We start from the raw sequence: 20,282 nt of genomic DNA, 5'->3' as shown, positions 1-20,282 counted from the left end.
AGGAGCCATGGCACTGGGTAGAGGGGCACAGCCAACCTGTAGCAGCTCAGTCGGGAGGATCCTAGGGGGATAAACACCTATGACCTCACTCTCCTCTGCCCTCTGGTGCTCCTCATTGGAAACTCAGCCAGAAGGCAGAGGCTGGGAGCCTGCTGGTGCCATCCCAGAAGTCAGCCTCCCAACCAATGCACAGGGCCAGGGCAAGTGGAGACACACAGGTGCAAATGGAAGATGCCCTGCATCTGCTGCTTGGCGTGTAGTACCTGGGTCAGCAGCAATAGCACCCCAGGTAGCCTGTTAGAAGTATGACATCTCCAGCCCACCCCAGCTCACCTAACCTAACCTGCATTTTGTCATCATTCCCAGGTAAATCCTTAAAGTTTGTGACTCGGGGATGCACGATTCACAAAGATCTCTTATGCAAGGCTGTCTATAGTTTCCTTATTTCTTGGATTCCCTCCCAGCACTTTTTTCATTGATCCTTGTGGCAGTTTGGGTCCTCTGAGAATCAGATGCCTAGCTGTTTACTTGTTTGCTGGGGAAAATGCCTTCGAAGGATAAAGAAGGAAGGTGGAGAAGGAAAGGGAGCCTTCCAGACCATGATGCAGGTCTGACACTGAGAAAGGAGAGGGGGAGGCGAGGTGTCCTGCATTCAGCTTATCCCCCATGCTGTTCTTTGGCTGGAAGAAGCCAGAGAACGCCACAGAGGCTCTGAAGGCACAGCAGCTCGGTCACTGTGCTTGCTCCGAAGCAGGTTCTCTGAATGGTCAGCTGAGCAGCACGCCTGCATGGCCAACACAATTGCCTTCGAGTATCTACTGATAACTGCTCACGTGCCTGGCTTTGTGTGTCAAAAGGCAGGAACTCAGCTTCTGCTCACAGACAGCCCCACATAAGAGCAGAAGAGATGGTTTGTGAACTTTTGCCATCAGTTCACGGGAAGGGGTCCCAGCTTCACGGGCCAGCTCAGCCACAGCGGGGCAGAAAGAACAGGTGGGGGCTAGGTAGCTTCAGGGAAAGACAAAGATTGGAAGGATGGAGTAGGGCACCAGGGAGACCAGAGACTGATGCAGTGGATTTGTCAGGAGATCAGGGCTCTGGACTGAAATAACCTCTTGAATATTCATTTTTTTGGAGGGAGGGGATACTGAGGCTGGAACTCAGGGCCTCAGATTCGCTAAGCAAGGGCTCTGCCATTTGAGCCACACCCACAGTCCCTTTTGACTTAGTTATTTTTCAGATATGGTCTGAAGTGTTTGCCTGTGCCAGCCTCAGATGGAGAGCCTCCTACCTCCACCTCCGGAGTAGCTGGGATTATAGGTGTGTACCACTACACCAGACTATTTACCTTTAAATGCATGTTTTTTTCCCCAATAAGATAACGATGTTTGTTATAAAGAATTCTATAATGATGTTGCAATAAGAAAACGCAACCTCCTTGAGATCAGTGGCATTGGATGGCGTTTACTACTCCAGAATCTAGTAGCACACTGCCTGTCAAACGGTAGGTGATCAACAAAAATTTGCTGGAAAAAATGAGTAAGTTTAATTAAAGTGAAAGGATCACAGATATCACCCATCAGAAATAACTAGAACAGCTGATGGTTTGGTGAATACTCCTTTTCATTTTTCCCTTGGCATATATTAAAATATATTATTTCACCAAAATAAGATTATACTATCCATATAGCCCCAGCTTGCTTTTCTTAACCTAACACATCTTAAACACATTTGTACGCAAACACCTTGAAGTAGTTTCTGCTTATTAACAGCACTGGGGTTATGGTCTGGTACAAGATGGTATGGTCACGCAATACTTTATAATCTACTAATGGATATTTGGCTTGTTTGAGACTGCCTGCTCTTCTATATAATACTGCAATAAGCTTCCTTGTATACCTATCTTTTGAGCACTTGTGAGTTTGTTTTTGTTGGATAAATTCCTAGACATGAATTGCAGACTCAAAAGGATATTGACATTAACATTTGTAATCGATGTTGCCTAATTGCTTTCCAAAAGGTTATGCTAGCCTGCACAACTGTGTTTATTCACATCCTTGCCAACACTTGGATTTAAAAACCTTTTCAATCTTTGCCAATCTGATAGGTGAAAACTATTTCACAGCAAGTTTAATTTTCATGCATTTTAAGTAGAGAGGCTGGGCACATTTATAGACCACTTCTATCCTTTTGGGGAGGATCTGTCTATTCAAATCCTTTGACGATTTTTATTTCTGTTTGCTCTTTTTATTTCCCTCTTGATTCACATGCTAGGTAAACGTTATCATCTGCACATATCTTTTTCTGATTTGTCTTTTGACTTTGTGTCATTTTAGAAGCCTTACAGAATGTGAAAAACATTGATCCTCAAGCTAATAAATTGTTTTGTCATCCAATAATTTTATGTTGGATTCCTCTTCCTCCCGCCCTTTCTTTTTTTCTTTCCTTCCTCTCCTCTCTCTTCTTCTTCTCCCCTCCCCTTTTGTTCACTTCACTTCTCTTAGTCTAGGTTTCCTCACCTGTGTACTGTGCAAGGTTGTCACTAGGATGAAGTGAGACAATTAGGAGAAAAATCAGTTCTAGCAGTTTACAGCACACACTAGGCGCTCATTTTTTTCTGTCACCTGGGGCTTTAACCTCTGCCATTAAGGCCTTATTCTACTGCTCTTTTCCTGCAAGTGAATGTCTATCAAGAAGCAGTCCAATTTGGCAAGCATAGCTGAGCCATTATGAATTGTGATCCTTGTCTGTTTTCTAATCTAACCACAGATCCTAAATGCCTTGGGTGTCTGGACAGAGGCCAAAAGGCAGGGCTCCAGGCCTTCCCTGGTGTTCCTGGAGGAAGCAGAGGGGCCCTGAGTGTTGTGGGTGGAGTCTGATAAGGGCAGAGCAGGTTGTCCTACGTGGCAGCTGCTTTGTGTGGTTCATTGCACACCCTGTGCCCCTCTGCATCCTGGGGGAGATTTGCTCAAGGGGTGCCAGGAACTGCAGGCTCTGTGTGGATCCTAACTCCACCTGAGCCACTAAGTTGTTCAAAGCTCTCTCCCCACTCTGTATGTCAGACTCTCATCCATAAAGTGTGTGAATTGGAGCACGGAGCAGATTTGGCCTGTGGTCCCTTTGAGAATACTTGTTTAAAAGAAGAAGAAAAAAAAAAAAAAAACTTTGCACCTGCTTCCTCTGGTGCAGCAAACAACAAAAACAACAGCCTCCATTGTCTTTCCACAGGAGACACAAAGTGGGTCTTTTCCATGAGCTGAACACCAGCAGAGGGAGTTCTAGACTAACCCAAGATGTGATTTGACTCTCCCCTGTCACCTTAGCAGCCAGGGTTCCTTGTGGACCCTACTCAAAGAATTTCCCAAAGCCCCTAAAGCCAACAAAGGTCTATAATTATAAAACATTTTAGCAACTGGTCTCCAAAACACTTCCAAAATATTACCATTCTAATAATATTAGTTATCTTTGTTACAGCACCATGATGTAACATATGTCTTGGGAAAAAGATTCTCCCCTTGACCTAACTCCAGCCAGGCTCTTCTGAGCCCTCTTTTTATTTTTGAGACAGGGTCTCACTATGTAGACTGGCCTTGAACTCAAGAGCCGCCTGACTCAGTCTCCCTAGTGTTGGAATTACAGGTTTGTGTCACCATTCCTGGCACTGAGACCTCTTCCTGATGAAGCCTCAACCATATTCTGTGAGCAGTAATGGTTTTGTCTAACCTCCTCCCCTAGAGTAAACGACCTAAGCAAACACTAACATATTTCTAACAATGCCAGCCACATCCCTAGGACAACACTAGCAGCCCTGGGGAAGCCCCTGCATGGGCCCCGGCCACCCCAAGAGTGTTGTACTGTTGTAGCTGACACTGGTCCCATGCCCTTAGCCATCCTGTCTTAGAGCATTTACTAAAAAAGGGCTCACACTGCGACTTTTTCCTCTGTCCCTTTTTGTTGTGGTACTTCCTACTACTCAGGAGTGTCTTTCTCAAGGACCTGAAAGCCATTCATCTAAGTCATGCCAGAGAGAATGGGGTCTTTGTCCTGTCTTCCAGCCTCTGGGAAGATGGATTCTTAACTGTTAGGTGAATTGTCACCTAACAGATAAGGCTGGCTTGATCAGCGTTCACAGTAACCATCTCTGTAATTTTCACTTCCTGACTCTAGAGTCCTGCTCACCCATCCTTGCTCCTTTATTCCCCTTTAAAATGCCCAGCCTGCTTGTACAAACTGAAGGTGGGTTCCTCTGTTCATGCTGGCTCCTCCTCTCTGCTGCAGTAGTGTACTATTGATTACACCAGTGCTTCCCACTTTAGCTAAGGTCCAGCTTTGCTTCTCTTTGACTCTTGCTTCTTATAGTGTACCTAGACCCTCGCAGGGCACTTGTCTCTCTAAGCTTCTCTCCTTGAGTTACTTTTTCTCTGCAGCTTAGCTCAAATTCCAGGAACAGTGATCCTGCAAGCAATCATCCCGTGAAGGGAACCAAAACTATCCCCAAGTGGTCATGACTTCTTGGGTACCTGCAAGACCCTGTAGGACCAGACCTGAGGTAACGATCAGCTGGTCGTCTGACCAAGTCTACCTGACTATGCATACTTTTTGCCCCTGCCCTAGTCCTTCCCCTAAGAAGTCCTGGAGCTATTGCTCAAAGATAGGCTTAGATCACTGGTCCCCATCCTTCCTGGGGTTGGCCACACTGAAATAAACTACTTTCTTGTTTCTCTATGGTTCCTTTCTCTGCTGTTCAGATCATTTGGGATGAGTGGCCAACCTGTTCTGTTGGGACTTTCTGGAGCCAGGCCTCTGGCAACAGAGTCACAGCTGAGATGACCTGAAAGCTGGGATGACACACATAGTAGGAAGGAGCCACACCCACGATGACATCTTCACACACCTGTCCAATGCCTGGGCTGGCCAGGCTTCAGAGGATGGGGCTTGGCTGGCACTGTCACATCTAACTGCGGCCTCTCCAGTACAACAGTGACGGAACTGGTCGTGTCTCACCTGGCAGCTCCAGGTTCTAAGAACAGTGCTCCTATGAGCAAGATGGAAACTTCATGGCCTTTGTGCTTCTAACACATTCCACTGACTGAAGCAGTCAGAGACCTGCCTAATCAGAGGAGGGAGAATGAAAGGATTTTCACACTTCACATTGATATTGGGAGGATTCTCTTGTGATTAAACCATCAGCGGTTAGATTTGGCTGCATAGGACAGACAGTGTCTTACATGGGACAGACATTCATTTCCCTACCACATAAATGAGGCCTGGGAGGAGGCCGGCCCCAGTGTCCACATTGTTACACACTTGTGCTTCTTCTCCCTTTGTTTCACCATTCTCAGTGGATGGCTGTGACCTCTTTGATCCAAGGCAGTTGCTTGAGCTCCAGTCTTCACATCCACTATCTGGCCAGCAGGAAGAAGGAAGGATAAAGAAGTCTGCATTAAGGACACTGCAGTAGTCCCCCCCTTGTCAGCAGGGGCATGCATTCAAAGATTCCCCACAGATGCTTGAAAGCTCAGACAGTACTGACCATTATATACACTATATTTTTTCTTATACATTATTTATAATAAAGTTTAACTTATAAATTAAATGTATTAAAGAGATGAACAATAAGTAGTAATAACATAACAATTATAACAATATATTATAATAAAAGTTATATGAATGTAGTCTATCAAAGTATGTTATATGCTATGGATCTTAGCCATCTCACATACAATTTTTTTTTCTTTCTTGATTTGTTTGAGAACTTTTACCTTTTTGCTTAAAGGAAGAACTTTATGAACTAGGTGTAATGGTACTCCCAGCTACTCAGGAGGCAGAGGCAGGAAGATCTCCAGTTTGAAGCCAGCCCAGGCAAAGTTAACTAGACCCTATCTCAAAAACAAAATGCAAACAAAAGGGCTGGGGGAATAGCTCAAATGGTAGAGTGCTTGCCCAGCAAGCAAGAGGCCCTGGGTTCAATCCCCAGTATGGTAAATAAGCAAACAAACAAACCAAAACAAAAACCTTGATGGCTTCTCTTTGGCATATGTAGATTCTAGTGTCACTACTCTTGCAGTTGGGAGCCATCATTAAGCAGAATAAGGTTTACTGGGGCCCTAGCACCACCGTTGCACAATGGTTGATCTGATAACCAAAATAGCTTCCAAGTGATGAAAGGGCAGGTAGTCTTTACAGTCTGGACTCTCTAGACAAAAAGATTATTCATGCCCCAGGCAGCACGGAGTGAGACAGTGTGAGATTTCATCACGCTCCTCAGTAGAGCATACGATTTGAAATTTATGAACTATTTAGTTCTAGAATCTTTCATTTAATGTTTCAGACTGTAGCTGACCACCAGTTAAGTGAATTACCAAAAGCAAAACTGGAGATAAGCAGCTACTGTACATGGGAGTTCTACCTTTTACTCTACTTGAAGCCAACTGGTGGCACACTTAGTCACATGACCACACCTAGGTGCAAGGGAGGCTGGGAAATCTCTTTATTCTGCCCAGAGAAACAAACCAACAAAAAAAAATTAAGGGTTCTAAGCTGGGCATGGTGGCAAGATAGTGTACACTGGTGTCCCATCACTGGGGTGGTTGAGATGGTACAATAACTTGGGCCCAGGAGTTTGAGACCAACCCAAACAACATAGTGAGGGAAGAGGAGGGTGGCTAGTGGCAGTTCTGCAGCAGTTACTGTCACGCCTTCTTACTCCTTTATATTTCCTGTGCTGCCTCTCAAGGTGTGGCTCTGAACAACACACTCTTTGACCTTGTCACTAGTTCCGTGTCACCAGTTGCCAGAGTCACCATTCTAACAGGGAAGCACAAAGTATTAGATAAACAAGTTAATGCTCTGGTTTCAGGGAGGGGAGCTGGAGCTCCACCCAGTCAGCCTCCTTCGCACTTTCCTGGATGGTCCCCAAGGGTTCCCGGGAGCAGATTCTGAAAACTCCCATATTAGATTACCACTGAAACCTTTCTGGAACAAGACCCTAGGAATGTTTGTCATGTTTTAGGAGGAACCTCTCCCTGCACTTCATCTTGGATCCCTCCCAGTGAGTTCAAACAGACACCAAAGGAAGCTGAGTGTGAAATGTGGAACCAGCTGTTAACAGAGCACTTGCTGTGTGTTTGACACTGTCCCAAACTCTGGGATCTTCAAGTGGCCATACTCAAACTCTAAGGACTTCAGTTCTTTTTGTTGTAAGGGCAGGGTATGAATTAAACACAATTAATGTATTGAGTACTATAACAAAGAGTGATGGTGATGAGGATTGAACTGTGTCCCCCTCCCATTAAAGATACACTGAAGTCCTAATCTCTGGTACCTGTGCATGTGACTTATTTGCAATTAGAGTTTTAGATCTAATCAAGTTAAAATGAGGTCATCAGAGTGGGTCCTAATCCAACATGACTCTTCTCAGAAAAGTAAAGGAGACATGAACACAGACACACCGTAGGGGAGAGCCATGTGACAGTGGAGCAGAGATTGGGGTGATGCACCTACAAGCCAAGGAACATCAAAGACTGCCAGCAACACCATAATAGAAAGACATGGAACAGCCCGTCCCCCCAAGATCCTTCAAGGGAGCATGGACTCTTAAAGGGAGCTGACACCTTGACCTGAGGCTGCTAGCCTCCAAAACTGGGAGAATAGATTTCTGTTGTTTTAAAGACCCAAGATTATGGTATGTTGATCCAATAGCCCTAGGTAACTAATAGAGATGGTCGGTTTGATATGTCAACTTGGCTAGGCTATAATCCCCAGTTATTCAATCAACCACTGTTTCTGGGAAGGCATTTGCTGGATATGATTTACGTCTATAGTCAGCTGACTTTAAACAAAGGAGATTTTTCTGAGTGGGCCTGATTTAATCAGTTGAAAAGCCTTAAGATCAGAATTGAGGCTGTCCTAAAGAAGGAATTCTGCTTGCAAACTACAGCTTGAGCTGATGCCCAGGAATTCCAGTCCACCCCTCCACCCCACACACACCTACTTTCCTGATTGCTTGCCCTCTGGCTTTCACGCTTGCCCATTCTTTGTTTACATATACATATACATATACAATACATATAACATTGTATTGGCAGTACTGGGAATTGAACCCAGGGCCTTGCGCTTGCTAGGCAAGTGCTCTACCACTTGAGTTATAACCCCAGCCCTTTTGCTTACATTTTGTGTTTGAGACAGGGCCTGGTTAACTGTCTAGGCTGACCTCAAAGTGGCCAGCAGGCCTCCACCTCAGGAGTTGCTGGGATTCCAGGCCTGGCTATAAATGTCTCCTGGTTCTGTTTCTCCAGCAGAACCCTGACCAATACACAAAGCGATGACGCAATCTTGAAATATATTTCCTTAAAAGGCTGGGGAGTCCTGGAAGGCTTCAGAAGGAGGAGCAGGGGCAGGGGCTGGATAGGTGGGGAAGAGCGTTTCAAGCAGAGGGAACAGCCTTGTATGTGCAAGGGCCTGGAGTGGGAAGCCTGGCCTGCCTCCTCCCTCCTGGCTGAGATAAAAGTTTAGATGATTTAATGTTTTGTTTTATGTTTTCGCGACCCCCCCACCCCCGCCCTTAATATTTTGTCCCTAGGTGACACTCTAGTCTTAACCCTGTTAAATATTTTCAGCACCCTAATGATTCCTCTTTCGTTTTAGTGCCCCCAAAAGAAAACCTCTAGTCAAGGCCTGGTACTTAAACCAGTGGACCACTCCGGATGTGTGAGATCATCTTACGAGTGGACACGCTTGTGTTTTGCTGAAGCGATAGTTTGCTCCTTTGATCCGTTCCTTGGAGTTGTTCCTAAAGTGAGGAATAAGAAACAAAGCCAAGGATAGATAAGTGAGAATTTGGAAATTCCAGGGCTTCAAGTAGCATGGCAGAGGGCGGGCCGGCGGAAGACAGCGTCTCAATCTCCCGAACTGTAAAATGGATGACTCTTTTTGGAAAGCGCTAGGGACCCTGTTAACCCAACTGTGGAAAGATCACAGGAGATCGCCCCGCACAGCGCACTCAGCCACCATGCAGCGCGGGTCCCACCTCCGTCACCTCCTAATTCTCCGGAGCCGGGAGACAGGAGGTGAAGTCGCCGCCGGCCCACGTGGGACGGCCCGCAGGTGGGCGTGCAGCGCTCCTGCGGCGGCGGCGGCAGCGGCGGCGGCCGCGGCCGGGAAGGGGGCGGTGCGCAGGTGGGGCGGGCCGGGGGCGGGGCGGCTCGCGGTTCCGGGATCCGGGTCCGGCCTCCACCGCCACCGCCGCCGCCGCCGCCGCCGCGGGGCGTGCCAACCGCGGGCGCAGCTGGCGGAGCTGGCGGGCGCATGTGGGGGCGCGCGGCGCGGCGGCGCTGCCCGCGGGGGCTGCGGCGCGGCAGGGGGACGCTGCTGGCCCTGCTGGCGCTGCTGGCGCTGGCTGGGCTGGGGGCGGTAGTGCGATCGCGGCTTGGGGCCGGAGCCGGGTCCACCCAGTCCGGACCTCCGCGGTCCCTACGCTCCGGACGCCGCGAGCCAGTGCTGCCGCGGCCACCGCTGTCCGCGGACGCCCTGGGCGCGCGGGGCGAGGCGGTGCGGCTGCAGCTGCAGGGAGAGGAGCTGCGGTTGCAGGAGGAGAGCGTGCGGCTGCACCAGATCAACACCTACCTCAGCGACCGCATCTCGCTGCACCGTCGCCTGCCCGAGCGCTGGAACCCGCTGTGAGTCGAGGCCTGGCCACCTGGAGGGTGGCCGGGGGACAGGCGCGCGTCCTACAGTGCCTGCCTCCGAAGAAGATGGGGCGGGGAGGCGGGAAGTTCAAAAAAAAAAAAAAAGTGAGCATAGGGTCTTTTGGCTCCCTCCACCTTGAAAAGTTGTCATTCTGCCCTGAAAATCATGGGACTCTGGGCTAAGCAGACAGGTGCAAGGTGAGATCCCCGCCTTCTGCAATGCCCACGATGCAGCTTTGCTGTGGCGGCGTGGCTGCGCCCCCCGCGAAGCAGGGCCAGTTCCATTCATTCATCTGGGTGTGCCGGGCCACGGATTGCGCAGCGGGACGAAGCCTCCAGGCCAGGTGAAAACGAATGAAAGGCTAAGTGAGAGGCCCACAGCCTCCTTCCTCTCCCTGGAGCTGGATTCCGGGCTTTGGGTGGAGGGAGATGGAAAGGGCACTCTTGGCCTCCCGCCAGCCCTCTCCCTTCTGTGGGTGGTGTGGGGTTGGAGCCGGTGTGGTTAGACGTTTAGTTCCTGTTGGGGCTGCTGTTCGGGCGGGTTGTGCCCCTGCCTAGGTAAGGGACAAGGGAACAACTGGCAGCAGGTGACTGCTACCACTGTCGCCCAGATCCTCCTGGTCTCTGTCCTTTACTCTGAGTTGTCAGGGATCTTCCAATGCTCACTTGACCTCCCTCCTTATAGATTTCCAGGAAGAGGGCTCAGAACAGGGTCCCTAAAGTCCCTGCACCTGCCACCTCTTCCCCTCACTCCATGCTATGCCTGCTTTACAGTTGTGGAAATGAGTTCAGAGAGGGATAGGTGACTCTCCTAGCTGAAAAGTGGTGGAATGGCTTTAGGGGACTTTGACCCTCCTGCCCCAGCTGGCACCATGCAGACCTCAGGCAAAGGTTACATGAACTTAAACTTCACATCCTCCAGTTTTCAGTTTTCTCTCATGCCTAGTCCCATGCTTCTACCTGCGGCATTTTTCACTGTTAATCTTTTTGAGTAAAAGTGTTGGGATTTCCACAGCTCCCCCACTTCCACCAAACAGCTTTAATGCATGCTTAGCTCCTTGAAACCCCAAAGGTGCTCACTGAAAGCGAGGGCTAGGGGAAGCTTTCAGGTCAAACCCAGAGTTCACTTTCAAGTCCCCATGAGATACAGTCCTGGCTCTTTTGCTTATCAGCTCTGTGATCTTAGATAATTGACAGCCTCTCTGAGCCTCAGTTTCCCCACCTGCAAACTAGACAGCTCGTCAAAGTCAGTCTGCACACACTCTACATAAAAGAGGCAGATGAGTGCAAGCTAGGAATTAACACACCAACACCTTGGAGCGCACTGTGGTCTCATTAGTTTCTCTCCTTTCCTTGCTGCCAAGAATATACTCAGGAGGTGACTTTGAAAGTCATCCAGGGATTGGTCCTGAAGGTTTTTGTTTCCGGATGCACTTCTTTTATTGCTGGAGGTTGTGAATGTGTCTTTGAAATGCTGTGGATGACCTGTGGGGCTTATAGTGTCTGTCTCCATGGTAATGTAGCTGCCCTGTGTCCCATCAGGATTTGCAAATAGATCCTGTTGTTGTACTGACCCTGGGAAGTTAATCCAAACCCAGCATGATGGGCGTGTGAATGTCCTGCCTCTAATTCCTGCAGCAAGGCCTGTTGGGTTCTTGCCCTGCCTGATAGGAAGGTGGGCTTGCTCTGTGTGAGTCTCAGCTGGGACACACTTTGAGACAGTTTGTGTGGTCAGTAGCACTTCCACCTTTATCGTCAGAGGACAGCTTCCCAGTTCCCCAGTGGATGCCTGAAGCCTTGTATTATACTGAACCTTATGTATACGAAGTGCTGTGATACCTTGACAGTCAATCTGATTATGAGATGACTGTGAAGCGTCTAACGGGTGGGTAGTATACACAGTGTGTATACACTGGACAAAAGGATCACTCATGTCCCAAGAAAGATGAGATTTTATTATGCTACATAGGAGGGCACACAACTTAAGACTTACAAATGATTTATTTCTGGAATTTTCCATGTAATATTTTTGGACTATGGTTGACTAGGTAACAGAGACTACAGGAAATAAAATCTTAGATAAGCAGGGACTACTGCAGTTTCTACAGGGATGAGGAGCAGGTCATGGTTTTGGATAGTCAGCCTGAGAAACTGGGAGGGCAGATTAGGAGCTTGCAGTACAGGGGTGGGGTCCCCCATGAGTATGATTAATCATCAGAGTGGTAGTCAGGGTTCCCACTTTTAGAGGAGGGAGGGCTCTGAGGGGGCTTCCGGTCAAATCACAGGAATTAGAGGCAGAGCCAGTCCACCATCTAGATCTTTTCTCTGTTCCTCCCTTTTGGGGTGAGGACAATTATTTATGTGCTTATTTTCATTATAAAGACAATACATTTGCTCTAGAAAATGTAGCATATACAGAGAAACAAACAAACAAACAAAAAAACATTAATCAACTTTGTACCTGGAGAGCTCCATCATTAACATTTTGCTGTGTATCAGTCTAGACTTTTCCAAGTATACGAAAGGTGTGTGTTTGAGAACAGACTCAAACATGAGTATGCATGCAGGCCCACACGCAGTTTTGTTGTTTTGAGACAAGCTTGCTATGTAACCCAGGTTGGCCTTGAACTTGTGGTATTCCTACATCAGCCTCCCAAGTGCTGGGATTATACCACATCTGGTACCCACACATTTGTTTAACAGAAATCTTTGCTGAACAGTGCATAAGCCTGTTACAAGAGGCAAGGTGTTGAGAACAACCAAGGGACCATTTGGTTTGGATCTTCCTGGCATCTGAAAAGCTTGATTGGTCTGCCCCCTCAGACCGAATCAGACCAATAAAGAGATATTTTGGAGTGTCGGCTGGCTCTATTTCCTTGAGACCCTGTGTAGGATCTAATAATCCACATGCATGACTTTGTTTCTGAGAGTTGTAGTACTGACATAAGGAGGAGCCCTGTAATGGGAGGGAGTCCTGTAATGGCAGCATAGTAAGCATAGGGTCTGCAGCACTTCCACAAATCCCCTGTCATTTGATCCTAGCAAGGAGGAGGAACTTTCACGCTTCAGCTTCACACTGAGACAATAGCAAGCCAAAGTGAGAAGCCAGATAGCTGGGTTTGCAGCCCAGGGAACTTTTAAAAAGAGTGATGCCAGGGACCTTCCCCAGAACAGTGACATCAGTTTCTGTGGGTAGGACCTAGGCTGAGGCTGAAAACTGCTGACCCACTGCCTGTGGACTTCTGATTCAGAAGAGTCAGGGTGGGTGCTTTTTGACAGTATGGCAGAATATCACAGTTAGAGGAAGTGGCAATTATAAAGAAGTCAAGTGCAGTTGAAACTAGTGGTGCCATCATTGTCAGTTGGGAGGTGTGTCAAACGGTTGCTAATAACGTTGAACTAAAATTTGAAAAAAAAAAGATTCTCATAGAATATAGGACCTTGAGATGTCATTGTCATTTGCATTCTGACCTGCTTAGCAGGAGAGAAGGCGTGGAGTGGTAGCGCGTGGGCTGTGTAGTTAACATTGGTCATTCTCTGCTGTGCACCTCTGGGGAAGAGAGCCTGGCATCTGTGTACAGGTGTTTACCTTTCCTGACTGCCTGCCCTGCTTTTAGTCTTGTTAATGCTATAGCTTCCGTTGTGGGCTGAGTTCAGGGATCAGGATTTAGGGTGGTTGAGTCTCAAAGTAGCTCTCCATAGGTATCAGCAAAACTGAGAGTGCCTGGCTGGAGTTGGCAGGAGGAAGTTGGTCAGGATTTCTGTTTTTGCAGTGAGGTAGCTGGCTTATCTGTTCTCATAACAAAATTATCTTTGGAAAACATCTCACCCTATAGACATTAGAATGATATTTCTTTTGCTTTCCCAATAAGATTGTAAACTGCAGAATATTTTATTAATTCTTACCAGATCAACTTGTAGTTATCAGATTGACATCCTTTCTTCTAGTGAGGATTCAAAGAAAGCTTCCATAGAACTGTTCAGTTTTGATTGGGGTTTTTTTGTTTTTGTTTTTTACCTTTTCCCTTCCTTTTTCTTTTACTCATTCTGTATCCATATGTTTTAGGTATGTCACTGAATAGCATGTTGCTTTATTTTGTGTTGTCATTAAAAAAAAATTCCAATTGGGGGTGGTGACATACCTGCAGTACCAGCACTTGGGAGGGGAGGCAGAAGGATCTCGAGTTCAAGACCAGCCTGCACTCTCTCTCTCTCTCTCTCTCTCACACACACACACACACACACACACACACACACACACACACACAAGTCCACACAAGTCCACACAAGTCATTGACTTTTAAGTAGATATTCATATCCATTTTTTTATTGTGCTTATTGATTTCTTTGGATTTCATGCACTGTCTTATTTTATGCTCTTCTTATTTTATTTTAATTTTTTTTGGTGGTATTGGGGTTTGAACTAAGGGCTTCACGCTTGGTAGGCAGGTGCTCTACCACTTGAGCCATGCCCTCAGCCCTTGTGTTGGGTATTTTCAAGATAGGGTCTCTCAAATTCTTTGCTCTTGCTGGTCTTAAACCAGAGATTCTGATCTCTGCCTCCTGAATGCTAAGATTACAGGCATGAGTCATGGGTGCTGGCTTTTATGTTATTCTTAATATATCTTCTCCCCTCTGTTTTCCTGCTGCTTTTTGAGTTGATTGAGGCTTCCCCCCCTTTCTCATTACATTTTTCTCTTTACTAATTTAGTAGTTACATGATCAATTTCTGATCTTTTGCCAAAAGCAGACATCCTATAATCACTTTTTAAAAAAATACTTATCCCCCAGTACCATTCCAAAAAAAAAGTTAAAGATACTTATTTTCTATATTAGTCAGGGTTTTTTGGTTGACTAAAAACCCTGTGTAAACTGATTTAAATATAAAGAAAAGATATTGGCTTCTAGCCTAAATAGGTTTAGGTTATGCTGTGCCCTAAATTCAGGGGTACAGATGCTGTCAGCTGGAAAAAGCTGATTGGTCTGGCTAGAGGCATAGAATCTTCGCAGAGGTGGGGTGTGTGTATGGTGGAGTATATGTGTGTGTTCAGCCTTGCAGAAACCACATAGCCTGAGAGTTGGGGTGGACTGGTTTCTGAAAGAGAATGAAGGTGTGGTATCATGAAGAAAGGAGAATAGAACCAGGGCACATAAAACGCTAGAATGCACCTTACTGTCTCCTGGCCTATGCTATAACGGATGAGTTTCTGCTGTTTTTCCAAAGGACATTTATATAAAGATAGAAGATCAGGAGGCGCTTACCACATCCAGTCATTCATAAGCATCTGAGATGTAGACTTGCATCATGCTGGTGGAGATGACTGTAGTCGCTACCCTGTAGGGCGGTTCTGAAGTTTGAATGAAATCATGCCTACAAAATGCTTAGTGCACTGCCTGCCATGTAGTAAGCACTTGATAAACGTGACTGTACTTACCGGATGCAGCACGGGCATGCTGAAAATAGACAGGCACACTTAGCCCCTGTCCTCGCGAAGCCCCTGGAACATAGCAGAAGTGTAGTGATATGAGGGCTGACTAGGATTTGCCATTAAGTTTAGCACTGGGTAGAGGTGGATCCCTAAAGTGACACAAAGCTGTCCTTGCTGAACCAAAGAATGCACAGCTTTCTACCAATCAGTCAGGAAGAAGAGAAAGTGTTTTCCTGGAAACAAACTTAGAGGCATTTGGGGTGGGGGAGAACCTGATAAAGGAGAATGACTTTAGGAGAGGTTTTAAAGAAAGACACAGACATAGGAAAGAGGAAAGGGTAGAATAGTAAGTTATTGCATAGTGGAGGCATTTGACGAAATATGTCCCAGCTTTTTAAAAACAATCTTTGTGATCATAAAAATTATGCATGTTCATTGTAGAACAATTTTAGAATGCAGAGAAATACAGAGAATTATGTAAAATCAGTGATTATCCCGCCTCTCAGAAGTCACTGTGGATAAGTCTTGGCGTGGCCCTTTCTCTTGTTCACTGTTTATGTGAACACAACGTTGTGTTTAGACTTGGCTATTTACAGATCTGTACTCTGCTGTTTTGATTTAACATTATAATGTGACCATTTTATTTTATCATTAAATTTTCTCTAAAAATGTTTTAGATGGCATGTAGCATTTCTTTATGAAGCCTGTACTTTATTTCTTTCTTGTTAGATATGGAAATTCTTTGCAGGTTTTTGCTATCATAAATCATGTTTAAAAAAAAAAGTTTTACAACAAGCCCACTTCAGGGTATCAGATTGTTTTCTTAGGCAGTTACTCTACCACTTGAGCCACTCCACCAGCCCTTTTTTTTTCTTTTGGTACTGGGGTTTGAACTCAGGGCCTATACCTTGAGCCACTCCACAAGCCCTTTTTTTGAGATAGGGTCTCATGAAGTATTCTCACAAACTATTTGCCTGGGCTGGGCTCGAACTGTGATCCTCCCGATTAGGTGACTGAGCCGTTTTTGCACTGATCACTTTTGGCCCAGGTTGGCCTGATCACCATCCTCCCGTTTGTGCTTCCCATGTACCCGGGATGACAGGTGTGTGCCACCATGTCTAGCCATTGGCTGAGATGGTAGCTCTCAAACTTTTTGCTCAGGGTTGGCCTTGAGCCTTGATCCTCCCAATCTCTGCCTCTTAAATATATTGATATGTGATCAAAGAGAAGAGGAATATTTCAAAGCTCTGAGTATTGCCAGGTTAGCACCCAGATTTCTTGTCATTTAAGTGACATGAAGAGCCTACCTAGACATTCTGGGATGAAGGCTTTATGCCTTTGATTTTCAAGAGCAGTGAAACACACAACTAAAAAAAACAAAACAAACAAAAAAACCAGAGAGAGGCTGATAGATAGTTCCAACTCTATTTGTTCATACAGAGAAGAAATAAATGTTAAACTGAAACAGTAAGGATGTAATTTCAGACTAAAGGACAGTTGTACTTCTTTACATTGAATAACCATTACTTTGCAAACCTCAGTTCTCTGTCCTTTTCACTAATTTCTGTTTGAACCTGAGCAGTTCAAAATCAAAGTTTTAGCTGTGTGTGTGTGTGTTGCTGGGGATTGAACCCAGGGCCTTATGCATGCTAGGTAAGTATTCTACCACCAAGTTACATCCCCAACTCTCCACCCTCTTTTTTTTTGAGACAGGGTCTTGCCACGTAGCGCAGCCTGTCTTCAAACTTGTGATCCTCCTGCCTCAGCCTCCCAAGTGCTGGGATTATAGGCATGTGCCACCACGCCCAGCTGTGCCTTTTTTTTTTTAAGGTTAAGCTTTATTTTTAGGTTTCACAAAACACTTTTTTTTCTCATGTAAATATTAGCTTTCTATTACTGTAACAGATTCCTGAGAAAAGGTTTATTTTGGCTCACAGTTTTAGAGGTTTCAGTTCTTGACCATTCCTTGGGGCCTGTGGTGGCACAGCACATCATGATAGCAGCTTGTGACAGAGCAAACAGCTTATCTCATGGCTAGGAATGAAAGAGACAGGCAGAGACTGAGATTCCACCTCTCCTTTGCGGGTGGACCCCCAGTGACCTAAAACCTCCCACTTGCCCCCACCTCTTAAAGATTTCACTGTCTCCCACTGATGCCAAGCTGGGAACCATGCCTTCAACACACAGGCCTTCCAGGGACATCCCAGATCTAAACTATCGCAATAAGCTATTCATCCTTTCTGAGGCTCAGTGGGTTACAACTTAGCACTATACAGCTTTTCTGTGCACTGTGTCTCAGGGCCTTAATAATCTGTCCATACTTATTAATATTTCCCTACATGTCCACCTGTGTTTTCCACCCACTGTCACAGCTGCTTGGAGGACGGGCTATTTTATTAGAAAGGGGGATGAGATTTGGAGGGCATTTGCAAGGGCCACTAGGATTGAGAGGCACATCTGCAGATCACAGTTGGCTTGGTGTTTGGGTGTATCCTTTATAATGTCAAAAACGTTTTCCCTTTTTTTTTGTTTTAAATTTTTTAATTTTGAAAAATTAAAACCAGGAGAAAATTTGCAAGGATAGCACAATGAGTTCCTATAAATCCTTTGCCTCAACTCACTCATTATTATTAATAATTTTTCCTTCTATATTTCTGCTGACCCTTAGTTGTCCCTGTGGCACTGGGAGTTTGTTATCTGTTCAGTGCAAAGTGACAGCAAACTCTTCTAAACAAAGCAGGAGCTCATTGGCTTCTATAACTGCCAATCAGCACCCCTCCTCCCATGGACTGCTACATAACAGAGCTGGAGGGCTTGGGCCCTGGGGTGTTGGTCAGTGCCTTCTGTAGAGCCATGGTTCTGGGTTGTTCGTATATTCTAGCCACGAGTCTGGTGTATGCATTCAGCACCCACCTTTGTGAGGTACAGGCACTGCTGGCTGCTGGGAGAAGGTGGAGCGGGCAAGGTGCTGACCAGGATGGGTGCCAAGCTTCCCAGCTCCTAGGAACCCAGGGCTGGGTGCTGGCAAGGAGGACAGGGAGTATGGCCAGTAGAGAAGAGGAAGGGCATACCAGGCAGAAGGAATGGCCTGAGCAAAGGTCTGGCGGTGGGATTGGAGCCAAATAGATAGACAGGAGAGGTATGGAGTATGGGGTGTGTGTGACAACTGCCCTCCCTCTGCTTCTGCCTACTTTTAATGTTGCACAAATCCATAAATTGCTGTACAGCTTAAAAACTATAGCACAGGCAGAAGTTGTTGGGTGTCATGGTTGGAACCTTTCTTGGGATCCTCTGGGGCTCTTTGTGGCACATGGGAACTCTAGGAGATCTTCCAGAAGATTACCTTCTGGTTCCAAGGGGGATGCCCAAGGCCATGACCTGTGTCCCATTCATCACTCCGTTCCCAGCACCAACTTGGCCTGGGTTCTCCAGTTCTGAAGTTGTGCCATATCTGCAGGTGCAAAGAGAAGACATACGATTATGATAACATACCCAGGACATCTGTGATCATAGCGTTTTATAATGAAGCCTGGTCAACACTCCTTCGGACTGTCTACAGTGTCCTCGAGACATCCCCGGACATCTTGGTGGAGGAGGTCATCCTGGTGGACGACTACAGTGATAGAGGTAAGCCCTCAGCACGGGCTCTTGGTGGGGTCTGGCCTTCCACGGCAGTGACAGAAGGTGGAGGAGGATAAAGGGGGTAGCGCACGCCCAGCAACATCAGGGAGAAGAAGCCCTGGACTAGCATTCTCTGGGGTCAACCATCAGCCAATGGGGGGAAGTGACATGGAAGGTGAGATTGCAGGGAGGGTGGGGCCAGATCAGACAGGGCCTTGGAGGCCACAATAAGGCTTTGGAGCTTCAGTGGGAGCCCAGAGGGGAGCCATCAGAGAGCTTTAAGAGGGCAGGAAGTTCCAGGTCAGTCTGAGAGCTCCTGAGTGTTGTGTGGGGAATGGCCACAGTGGGGGTGAAGCCATGGAGGGGAAGGAGGAGCTTCTGCAGCACTCACACCCAGCGACAGTCTTGGCTTGACTGGGAATGGCATCAGCCAGTGACTCTTGGCTGACTGGCTGAAGTGAGGGCCACTGGGCTTAACTGAGGGGAAATGTCAAAGATGTAGCCACAAGTAGAACTGTAGGCTTCCTTATTACAGCCTGTTTCAAACCAAATTACCATCCCTGGCCCACCTGTGAGGTTACCAGCTGCTGCTTGCCAGGCAAGGAGCTGGTGGGCGTTGCTCCTGGTCTGTCTGTCTGCCTGCAAAGCCATGTGTCTGTGTTCTGATTGACATGTGTGCTGGTTGTTCTTGCAGACACTCCAAATAATAGTGATCACACACAGTGGAAACAGAACTCTCTCGTGTCATGCGTCTGATGTGAAAGTCCAGGATGGACAGGGTTTGGCTCCTGCTCCAGGCTTCTGCCTCCTGGGTGGGGACTGCCTCATTCTGCCTGATCCAGGCTTACCCCTCCCAGCCCATTTACTCTGGTCTGCCAAAAGGGCTTAAAGAAGGGGGACACACCCTTTCTTTTTAGGGGCATTACCTGGAAGTGCCCCCATTTTCCATGGTGCAGAACATGGTTGCGTGGTCACACCTAGCTGCAAGGGAGGCTGGGAAGTATAGTCTTTGTCATAGTGGTTGTATGTTTAGCTAAAAATCCTGGAGACTGGGAATTAAGGGACAGGTAACAGTGTCTATGCTGACTGGGCCAGAGTTTGGTGCTAAGGTGAGCTCTGGGGTCAGGGCACCTGGGTGTACAGTGAGCTGTACTGTGGTGCACGATAGTCTCATCATGGCACTTTGGGTGAGTCGCTTGTCTTCTCTGAGACTCAGTTTCTCACCTGAGTGGGTTTACCACACCAATCTAGGGTCACAATCAGGACAGAACCTCGGGTAGCAGCTGGCACTCAGTAGGTGCTCATCCACGTGGCCTTTCGTCCTTTCTTCCCATGGTTGTTTGCAGTTTGTGTGTGTAGACACTGGTTTGGGCTCACACCAGGCTTGGCTCCCCACTCCAACACCTAGTGAGGACATAGCACTGAGCAACTATCTTCATCGGTTTACACTTTGGCTGTGATCCCTAGAAAATGGGAATAAAATATTCCTCCTAATAGTGAGGGTTAAATGAGTGAAGCAGGGAGGTTTAGGTGTAGGTCGGGACTT

The 20,282-nt window shown here is 46.9% G+C and overlaps 1 protein-coding gene and 1 long non-coding RNA gene across 2 annotated transcripts in view; one reads left to right on the top strand and one right to left on the bottom strand.

Moving 5' to 3' along the window:
- Window positions 1–4,945: 4,945 nt before the first annotated feature.
- On the bottom strand, window positions 4,946–10,081 carry LOC141415399 (uncharacterized). The gene is made up of 3 exons (XR_012440368.1): window positions 9,625–10,081; window positions 8,725–8,791; window positions 4,946–5,405 (listed from the first exon to the last, which is right to left on the bottom strand). It is a non-coding gene; the product is annotated as an uncharacterized lncRNA (long non-coding RNA).
- Galnt12 (polypeptide N-acetylgalactosaminyltransferase 12) overlaps window positions 9,307–20,282 on the top strand; it is a 29,994-nt gene continuing 19,018 nt past the window's right edge. Inside the window, exons 1-2 of the mRNA XM_020152768.2 lie at window positions 9,307–9,677; window positions 18,573–18,742. Coding sequence (XP_020008357.1) covers window positions 9,307–9,677; window positions 18,573–18,742 — 541 coding nt within the window. The remainder of the gene's footprint in view (window positions 9,678–18,572; window positions 18,743–20,282) is intronic.

Source organism: Castor canadensis, chromosome 13 (genome assembly GCF_047511655.1).
Source record: "Castor canadensis chromosome 13, mCasCan1.hap1v2, whole genome shotgun sequence".
Classification (NCBI taxonomy): Eukaryota; Metazoa; Chordata; class Mammalia; order Rodentia; family Castoridae; genus Castor; species Castor canadensis.
The sequence above is the reverse complement of the archived record's forward strand: the minus strand, read 5'-3'. Positions and strand labels throughout refer to the sequence as shown.